General features: G+C 55.7%; 1 protein-coding gene across 2 annotated transcripts; it reads left to right on the top strand.

Annotated features, from left to right (window-relative positions):
• Positions 1-306: 306 nt before the first annotated feature.
• LOC132536111 (collagen alpha-1(I) chain-like) lies at positions 307-5355 on the top strand. Of its 2 annotated transcripts, none has more exons than XM_060183772.1 (2): positions 307-1153; positions 4202-5355. In XM_060183772.1, the coding sequence occupies exons 1-2, from the start codon at positions 519-521 to the stop codon at positions 4230-4232; spliced, it is 666 nt and encodes a 221-aa protein (XP_060039755.1). In that variant the 5' UTR covers positions 307-518; the 3' UTR covers positions 4233-5355. The 2 variants fall into 2 exon arrangements, with proteins under 2 accessions (XP_060039755.1, XP_060039754.1); XM_060183771.1 differs by lacking the exon at positions 4202-5355 and adding an exon at positions 1927-2116.
• Positions 5356-10193: the final 4838 nt, after the last annotated feature.

Below are 10193 nucleotides of genomic sequence, written 5' to 3' on the forward strand. Positions count from 1 at the left end.
CATCTCTCTATGTTTCTCTCCCTCTCTCCCTTTCCCTCTCCCTCTCTCTCTCCCTCTCTCTATGTCTCTCTCTCCCTCTCTCCCTCCCTCTCTCTCTCCCTCTCCCTCCCTCCCTCTCCTCATGATAGCTCATGTGTGAGCGCACGGTGAACTGCACCGGGAGGACAAGGTCCAAGGTTTGGAAGCAAAGCTCACAGCCCACGGGGTCTCTGCAGAGGCCCAGTGACACCCGCTTTCCGGAACATTCCTCTCAGCCAGAGAATCTCAGACAAGCCCTGGCCAAGTCCTCGTCCTCCCAAGAAACTTAGCTCCTTTCCCCTCACGCCCACGGGGATCTCCCCCCACCCACCCACCCACCACACAGCCCTGCGTGTCAGGAGGCCCCTGGCTCGTCCCCTCCCCAGCCCACCCTGCTTTGAGGTTCTCTGAGCAGGTGAGGCTGGCGGGTGGCTGCCTGGGAAGGCTGGGCTGGGTGGTCACACAGGGTCCCCTCTCCTGGACAAAGGCCCAGGCGCCACATGTGCTGGCATGAGGAACTAGGGGAGGCCCCCGAGAGGCCCGAGAAGAGTGTGTGGAAACCCCAGAAAGTGGGCAGGAGAGCAGCTGCCTTGAGGGAGGGGCAGCTCGGAGTGGGGGGGCCCCCGATGGTCACGGAGCAGCTGGGCAGCACCCACCTGCCACCCTGCCGGCTGAAGGAGCCATGCCCCCAGGAAGCGGGGACCTCGGGGAGCCGGCAGGGGGAGCTGGAGCACCCTCCCCGCGGCACCCCAGCACCCCAGCCCCCGCCCCTGGAATTCCACCTCCCACCACCTCCTACCGCCCTGGGTCAAAGGGCTTCTCCAAAGGAGTCTGGAAGCAGCACAAGATTCCAGAAAATTCAGGAGCGGCCTGGAGGGGCCATGGGTGGGGGATGGCGGTTGGGGGGAGCAGGGGATGCTGCCTCCCTCCCTGCCAGGCCACCCAGCACCCAGCGAGCAGGCACCCCAGGGCCAGGGCACCGAAGGGCTTTTCCCAGGAGTCCCGGCTCTGCTCCCGCCCCCAGCAGAAACAGGACCCCGCCCCACCCCAGTGACCATCACCTGTCACCTGTCACCTCCCTGCATTTGGAGGCCCCAGAGCCAGAAGACAGAGGCGTTCTGGAAGGTTCCAGAAGGTCAGAAGCCACATCCTCTGGGGAACATTCTCATTGTGCCCCCTCCCCAAATCAAGAAAGGGTCTCAAAACGGGGGGGGGGGGTGCACTGGGGCAGGGGAGCTGGGAAGCCTGCGTGTGGGAAGCCAGAGAGGGAGGGAAGGAGAGAGGGAGGGAGGGAGGGACATGGCCTTGGGGTAGGGGCTCAAGGGTGAGACAAGGTGAGTGGGGTCAGCAGGTTCCTCCAGACACAGGGACTGGGGGGCTGGGGGGACGGCAGGTCCCTGCCTTCGGTGGCCATGGGGGGCCTTGGCTGGCAGAACGGGGGCACACGGGGTCCCTGAGAGCTGAGGCCGGAGGGCCAGTGACGGGACGGCCCCACACCCCTGCATCACAGAGCAGACGCCTGCAGCCCGGCTCCGCCCTTCATGAAGCTTCCCCCTGCAGGCGGGGCCCGAGGGCTTGAACCCAAGTCCTTGTGGCTTTTTCATTCAGAGAGAGACTGAGGCCTCAGTGCCAGAGCTTCCTCTAGTCCAGAGCGGCCCCCAGGTGGTGCCAGGGCTCAGACTCAGACCCCACGCACGGCGAGGCGGGAGCCCCGCCCAGCCCTTCCCTCCCTGAACAGGCTCTTCAGCCAGGCGGGGTGGGTGGGTGGGTGGTCAGCCCTCCCCACGGGCACCCCTGGGAGCCCAGAGCCCACAGCCGGCAGGGGCAGCTCTGGGGTGGGGGCGCCCGGGGCCCAGAGGCTCAGCTGACCCCGGCGACCGGGATGTGCCCACACCCCAACCCACCCAGGATATGCCAGCACCCCAAGACGCACAGGGAGACGGGACTGAGGGAAAGGCCCAGACCCACCAGGACAAGGGGACTCACCCCAACACCCGTGTGATGCCCAAAGCTGCCTCCCTCCAATGAGAGCAACACGCACAAGGACCCGGGTTCGATCCCCCACTCCCCACCTGCAGGGAGGAGGAAGCTTCACGAGCGGTGAAGCAGGGCTGCGGGTGTCTCTCTGTCTCTCTCTCCCTGTCTCCCCTCTCCTCTCAATTTCTGTCTCTGATGAATTTTAGAAAAGAAAGACAGAAGGAAGGGAGGAAGGAAGGAAGGAAGGAAGGAAGGAAAGGAAGGGAAAGGGAAGGAAGGAAGGAAGGAAGGAAAGGAAGGGTAAGGGAAGGAAGGAAGGAAGGAAGGAAGGAAGGAAGGAAGGAAAGGAAGGGAAAGGGAAGGAAGGAAGGAAGGAAGGAAGGGAGGAAAGGAAGGGAAAGGGAAGGAAGGAAGGAAGGAAGGAAGGAAAGGAAGGGAAAGGGAAGGAAGGAAGGAAGGAAAGGAAGGGAAAGGGAAGGAAGGAAGGAAGGAAGGAAGGAAGGAAGGAAAGGAAGGGAAAGGGAAGGAAGGAAGGAAGGAAGGAAGGAAGGAAGGAAAGGAAGGGAAAGGGAAGGAAGGAAGGAAGGAAGGAAAGGAAGGGAAAGGGAAGGAAGGAAGGAAGGAAGGAAGGAAGGAAGGAAGGAAGGAAGGAAGGGAGGAGGTGAATGAATGAATTCAGAAGTCACTGTGTGAGCCTCTGGTGGTTCTCAGGAGGTGGCGGGGGACGCAGAGCTCTGGGGCGGGTGTGGGCTGGGCGGGACCCTGCCACCTCACTGTCTGGTCACCCACAGTCAGCCACAAAGTCAAACACGGGGAAAGAAAAGGACAACAGCACCGTGGCCAGAGCGGCGAGACCCTCGCAACAGGCCCGGCCACACCTTGGTGGCATCCGTCCCCGTCCCCGTCCCCGTCCCCCGTCACTCCAGCCCGACCTCATGGCCACAAGCTGCACTTTCCCAAGGTGTCCGGGGTGTCAGGAGCTGGGCCGCCTGTCCGTCCCTCTCTGAGCCTTTGTTTGGGGAAAGAATCCCCTCACGGGTGCAGCACCCCAGGACCCTTGCTCCCCTCTCCCTCTCCCTCTCTCTCTCTCTCCATCTCTCTCTGTCTCTCTCCCTCTCTCTCTGTCTCTCTCCCTCTCTCCATCTGTCCCTCCATCTCCCTCTCTCTCTCTCTCTCCATCTCTCCCTCCATCCCTCTCCCTCTCTCTCCCTCTCTCCGTCTCTCTCTCCATCTCTCCATCTCTCTCTCCCCATCTCTCTCCATCTCTCTCCCGCTCTCTCTCCATCTCTCTCCATCTCTCTCTCCCCATCTCTCTCTCCATCTCCCTCTCTTCCTTTCTCGCTCCATCTCCCTCTCTCTCTCCGTCTCTCTCTGTCTCTCTCCCTCTCTCTCTCCATCTCTCTCTCAATATCCCTCTCTCTCTCCATCTCCCTCTCTCCCCATCTCTCTCCCTCTTTCCATCTCTCTCCTTCTCTCTCTCCATCTCCCTCTCTCTCCGTCTCCCTCTCTCCCTCTCTCCATCTCTCTCCCTCTCTCTCCATCTCCATCTCCTCCCTCTCTCTCCATCTCTCTCTCCATCTCTCTCCCTTTCCATTTCTCTCCATTTCCCTCTCTCTATCTCTCCCCCTATCTCTGTCCCTGTCTCTCCCTTTCTCCACCCCACTCTCTCTCTCACTGATCCCCTTTCCCTCTCTCCATCTCTCTCCCTTTCTCCCTCTCTCCGTCTCCCTCTCTCCCTTTTTCTCTGTCCATCTCTCTCCCTCTTTCTCCATCTCTTTCTCTCTTCTCCTCTCTCCCTCTCTCCCATCTCCTCCTCCCTTTTAAAAAAATATTTACGTATTTATTCCTTTTTGTTGCCTTTGTTGTCGTGTCATAGTTACTATTGTTGTTGTTATTGATGTCATTGTTGTTGAACAGGACAGAGAGACATGGAGAGAGGAGGGGAAGACAGAGAGGGGGAGAGAAAGACAGACACCTGCAGACCTGCATCACCGCCTGTGAAGCGACTCCCCTGCAGGTGGGGAGCCGGGGGCTCGAACTGGGGTCCTTATGCCGGTCCTTGTGCTTTGCACCACCTGCGCTTAACCCCCGCCTCCCTCTCCTCCTCTCTTTATCTCTGTCTCCGCTCCTCCTCTTTCTCCCTGCCTCCCTCTTTCTCCCCCCTGTCCCACTCTTTCTCCTCCTCACTCCGCCCTGCCCTCTGCAGCTCCCAGGGGTGCAAAGTGCCTGAGCTCTGAGGCCTTCCTGGCCCTGCGCTGCCAAGGACGTGGCCTCTGCCTTCTTTCCGAAGACGCTCGTGTTGCCCCAGGAGGAGAGTCCTTGCGTCTGACTCATGGATCCTGAACCCTCACCCACAGGACGGTTTTTATCCAGAAAGCTGCCAACTTCAGCCCTTGGACGGAGACTTAACTGCTACCCTACCCCTGGGGAGACAGAGACAGACGCCCTCCCCCGTGTGTCCCGGAGCCTCCCCTCCCCAGAGCCCTGCCCCACTAGGGACAGACAGACACAGGCTGGGGGTGTGGATCCACCTGCCAACACCCATGTCCAGCGGAGAAGCAATGACAGAAGCCAGAACTCCCACCTCCTGCTCCCCATAAAGATCCTGGGTCCAGACTCCCAGAGGGAGAGAAATGTCAGGGGAGGATGACCAGAGGGCTCTGAACTCCATTCCGCCAGCACCTGAAGTGTCTGTCCCCAGGACTCTTGTTTTTATCCCATCACGAAAAGGAAAGTGAATGTGGAAAACACTAGAGGAAGGCCAAGCACTGCTTCTCTTATCAGAGAGAAGAGGAAAGAAATGAAAGACACTGGGAAGCAGGACCAGTGGAGTGACTCAGAAAGGAAGGGAGGTAAGACCATAGGAAAAAATGGGCCAACCACCCCCAGATGACCGGCTAAAGAAGTGATGGGATAGAGATTCCATGGAATACTACTCTGCCATAAAAAAGGTGCGACTGTTCTTTGGGACAAAAATGGATGGAGCTGGAGGTGATGATGCTTAGGGAAGTGAGTCAAGAAATGAGACGCGTGCGCTGTGTGGTTTCACTCCTACCTGAAATTCAGATGTCTGATTTGCACAAACTTGCCCTGTTCCCCCCCAAAAAAAATCTGAACTAAGCAAAACAGAAGCCAGCAAACTGTCTGTCAGACTTGTGAGGACTCTGGTGCTGATCTCTGAGAGGTGGGAGAGGGCACAGACTCTGGGGTGGGTGTGGTGTGAACTAGACCCTGTCATCTTATAGTCTTGCAGCAAACTATTCATAACACATAACATCAAAAAATCAGGGGTCAGGCGGTGGCGCAGCGGCTTAAGCGCAGGTGGCGCAAAGCACAAGGACCGGCGTAAGGATCCCGGTTCAAGCCCCCGGCTCCCCACCTGCAAGGAAGTCGCTTCACAGGCAGTGAAGCAGGTCTGCAGGTGTCTGTCTTTCTCTCCTCCTCTCTGTCTTCCCCTCCTCTCTCCATTTCTCTGTCCTATCCAACAACGACGACATCAATAACAACGATAACAACTACAACAAAGGCACCAAAAGGGAATAAATAAATAAATAAAATTTTTAAATAAATAAATCAGGAAGAAAGTATCAAAAACGGGCCCCAAAATTATATATTTATATAGATGCATATACAGAGCCAGCCCCCGAGAAGAGAGGGACCCTATGTACAGACGGGTGGGAGGTGTAATACAGACAGATGCTTCTAGAAATAACAGCCAACCCATGTGTGTAGCCTTGGGAGAACCACTGCAGTTTCTGGCGAAGGGGACGGGGACACGGAACTCTGGCGGTGGGAACCGTGTGGAGTTAATGCCCCCAATTACCGCGTCATTTTGTAAAGCAATATGAAGTCATTCATAAAAAATTAATTTTGCTTAAAACCAGCAAAAACAGCGCTAATGATCACCCAAACAAGCCCGAGCTCACAGAGAGAGGCTGCTGATGCCAACTCCCCCACCCACGGGTGCTCTGACACCGTCCCCGGGGCCCACAGTCACGCTGGGCTGACACGGCCACCACGTCCTGTCCTGATGATTGCAGGAGCGACCCTCCCCTCCCCGGCCTCCCCTGCTGGACAGCCGCCTCAGATCCGGCACACAGACCCGTGGGACAGGGCCGGGCCGGAGACACGGGTCACGGCGCAGAGAGCCGGGGAGTAGGCCCCCATCTGGCATTTCCACATCGGGCCTCTGTCCCCGCGCTGGCCAGCTTTGCGCAACCCCAGGGCCCAGGGAGGCCCAGCAAAGGCGGCTCCAGTGTCCTGTTTCTAAAAAAACGGGGGTCCCCTGGGGCCAGCCCTGCTTCCCCGCTTGCAAAGCTTCCCCCCTGCCGGTGGGGACGGGGGCTTGAACTCAGGTCCTTGAGCACTGTAATATGTGCGCGCCGCCACCCAGCCCCTGCCCCACACGTTTTCCAGGAGGCAGATATTCAGGGACTGCAGAGGCCAAAGAAAGATGGTGTCCACCTACGTCAGTTAGTCACAGAGCACTGGCCACCTCCCTCTTCCCTCTCAGTGTCTCTCGGTCTCTATCCAAAAATAAATAAATAATAAAAGGGGTTTTTTAAAAGTGGGCCGAAGAATGGGCAGTTTTCTAAAGAGACACACACGGCCCACAGACACATAAAGACAAAAACACATAAAGCTCCGCCTCACTCCTCATGAGAGAAACAGAGTGAAACCACAGCGAGAGGCCGGCTCACACCTGAGAGAAGGGTCCCGGCAGCAGGCAGGAGAGGACGGGGGCTGAGAGGCTGTGCAGAGAAGGGGCTCTGCCCGCGGCTGGGGGGACGCAGACGGGCAGCCCCTGTGGACACTGTGTGGACAGTTCTTAGACAGACAGACATGGAGTCACCCCACGACCCAGCAGTGCCCCTCTCGGCATGGACCCCGTGGACACGCAGACGCTCATGGGAAGGGGCACCGGCCCCCTGTGTCCACAGCTGCGTTGTTCACGGCAGCCAGAGAGTGGACGCAGCCCGGATGCCCATCAGCGGGTGACTGGGTAAAGAAGTTATGGGATATAGACTCCATGGAGTACTACTCTGCCATCAAAAATGATGATACTCGGGAGTCGGGCTGTAGCGCAGCGGGTTAAGCGCAGGTGGCGCAAAGCACAAGGACCGGCATAAGGATCCCGGTTCGAACCCCGGCTCCCCACCTGCAGGGGAGTCGCTTCACAGGCGGTGAAGCAGGTCTGCAGGTGTCTATCTTTCCCTTCTCCTATCTGTCTTCCCCTCCTCTCTCCATTTCTCTCTGTCCTATCCAACAACGATGACAACAACAATAATAACTACAACAATAAAAAAGAAAACAAGGGTAACAAAAGGGAATAAATAAAATTAAAAAAAAAATTTTTTTTTAAATAATAAAAAAAAAAAAATGATGATACTGTGCCCTTTGGGACAAAAGGGATGGAACTGGAGGTGATGATGCTCAGTGAGATAAGTAAAGAGATGAAAGACAGTTACTGGGAGTCGGGCAGTAGCGCAGCAGGTTAAGCGCAGGTGGCGCAAAGCGCAAGGACCGGCGTAAGGATCCCGGTTCGAGCCCCCAGCTCCCCACCTGCAGGGGAGTCGCTTCACAGGCGGCAAAGCAGGTCTGCAGGTGTCTGTCTTTCTCTCCCCCTCTCTGTCTTCCCCTCCTCTCTCCATTTCTCTCCGTCCTAGCCAACAATGACGACAACAACAATAATAACTACAGCAATAAAACAACAAGGGCAACAAAAATGGGGGAAGTGGCTCCAGGAGCAGTGGAGGCACAAGAAAAAAGAGAAAAAAAGAAAGAAGGAAAGGAAGGAAGGAAGGAAGGAAGGAAGGAGGGAGAAAGACAACTCCCAGATGGCTTCACTCATTTGTGGAATCTAGAGATTGGATACACATGAACTTGCCAAAAAAAAAAAAAATTTGCCCAGAAGCTAGCAGTTGCTGAGCCTTGTGGGAACTCTGGGGTTCTCTCTGGGAGGTGGGAGGCTGGGGACACAGAGCCGTCGCGGTGAGTGTGGTGGGGACTTGACACGTCGCCTTACAGTCTCGTACCAGACTATTAGTCGCAAATAAAAAGTACTTAGACGATGAACACTGACCCTGACTGTCAGGATCACAAGCACGCGGCCTGCAGCTACTCACGGCAGAGCCCCAAGGCCGGAGCCCGGCTGCAGTCTGTGCGGGCACAAGGCTCTTTCTAGCATCTCGGAACCGAGCCGTGCGGCCTAGGAGGTGGCGCAGGGGCTAAAAAGCCTTGGAGTGTGCAGAGTTCAATCCCCAGCAGCACATGTACCAGAGTGACGTCTCCCTCTCCCTCTCCCTCTCTCTCATTGATAAATAATTTTTTTCTTTTCTTTTTAAATATTTCATTACATTAATTTATTTATTGGTGTCAGTCAGCCAGAAATTGAGAGGGAAGAGGGAGACAGAGACGGAGAGAGACAGAGAGACCCCTGCAGCCCTGCTTCACCCCTCGTAAAGCTTTGCCCCTGCAGGTGGGGACCGGGGGCTTGAACCTGGGTCCTTGTGCCCTGTAACACATGCGCTTAACCAGGTGCGCCACCACCCGCCCCTCCCTTCTCCTCCTCCCCCTTCTCTTTTTATTTTTCTTGCCCATAGATCTTAATTCTGTTATCTGAGCAGTGTCGCTCTTTTACTTGCATCCTTTCTCTTAAACTAAGAGCAACATCCGTCGACATTTTAATGTACAGACTGAGAAACTGAGAGCCTACCATGCACTTGGTCTTCTTACAAGGTGCCCTCGGGGAGCTGGTTTAATGGGAGAAATGCACATTTTTATCTGTAACGTGACCCTAATTTTAATCTTTTGGGGGAAAAAACTACATCGATTGCTGCTAGGAGGAGCTACTATGCCAAGTTCTTCACATTCCTTGTTTCAGGGTACAGACCGTGATCCTTCACTTTTCTCTTCCATTTGTTCATATACTCCCAGCCTGTCTGCAGTTTTAAAGGGGAAATCGGCAGCATTAAAGGATAGGCCCCTAAGGCCATCACATTTCTTTCTTTCTTCTTTGTTAGAAGTCAGAATTGCTTTATCCGAGGCCTGCATCAACACGACAAACTCACGGACATCCAGCTGCCTCCACATCAGGTCAGGCTGTGCTGACAGTGTCCTTACGACTGTCCCGGCTGATTTCATCTCTTGAAATCTATCAGCAGGTCCGTGGGAGAGATCTCCTAATCGTCCTCTTCTTCTTTTTAGCCAGATCACTGCTCAGCTCTGCTGCCTGGTGCCTGTGGCCTAACCTGGGGCCCTTAGTTAAAAGAGCCATTTTGCAGAAGCGCCATGCTGCCTCCCAGCCCTAAGCAGAGTCAAGCTGAAAGCTTTGGGGAAAGAAAAAGTGGCGACCTGGACTCCTCCGTCCATTTCCACGGGGTCGGGTGGAACTGACGCTCGGGGACTCTGGATCCCTCAGACAGAGCCCGTAGGGGCGTGGGAGAGTGGGACAGCACCTCAGCCAAGACAGCACCTCAGCCGGGACAGCACCTCAGCCGGGACAGCACCTCAGCCGGGACAGCACCTCAGCCGGGACAGCACCTCAGCTGGCCTCTGCCTCCAGGTGCCCCAGAACTCAGCACTGAGCTCTGACTGTGCTTGTCTCATTGTGTGAGAGTGTGAGTGTGTGTGAGTTGTGAATGTGTGTGTGTGTAGTGTGAGTGTGTGAGTGTGTGTGTGAGTGTGTGAGTGTGTGTGTGTGAGTGTGTGTGAGTTGTGAATGTGTGTGTGTGTGTGTAGTGTGTGAGTGTGTGTGTGAGTGTGTGTGTGAGTGTGTGTGTGTGAGAGTGTGTGAGTATGCGTATAAGTGTGCGTGACTGTGAGTGTGCATGTGTGTGAGAGTCTGTGTGTGTGAGTGTGAGTGAGTGTGTGTGTGAGTATGTGTGTGAGTGAGTGTGTGTGAGTGTATGTGAGTGTGTGTGTGAGTGTATGTGAGTGTTTTGAGTGTGAGTGTGAATGTATGTGAGAGTATGTGTGTGAGTGTGCATGTGTGCATGTGTGTGAGTGTGTGTGCTTGCATGTGTGTGAGTGTGTGTGAGAGTGTGTGAGTGTGTGTGAGTGTGCATGTGTGTGAGTGTGTGTGTTTGCATGCGTGTGAGTGTGTGTGTGAGTGTGAGTGTTGTGTGAGTGTGTGTGTGAGTGTGCATGTGTGTGAGTGTGTGTGCATCTGTGTGAGTGTGTGTGAGAGTGTGTGTGTG

The sequence above is a fragment of the Erinaceus europaeus genome (assembly GCF_950295315.1).
Source record: "Erinaceus europaeus chromosome 5 unlocalized genomic scaffold, mEriEur2.1 SUPER_5_unloc_2, whole genome shotgun sequence".
NCBI lineage: Eukaryota > Metazoa > Chordata > Mammalia > Eulipotyphla > Erinaceidae > Erinaceus > Erinaceus europaeus.

Bases quoted from the DNA above. Each gene is read 5' to 3' on its own strand.
- LOC132536111 (XM_060183771.1), top strand. From the start codon at position 519: ATGTGCTGGCATGAGGAACTAGGGGAGGCCCCCGAGAGGCCCGAGAAG. The intron at 1,154-1,926 runs GTCAGAAGCCAC...CAACCCACCCAG, and splicing joins GTTCTGGAAGGTTCCAGAAG to GATATGCCAGCACCCCAAGA.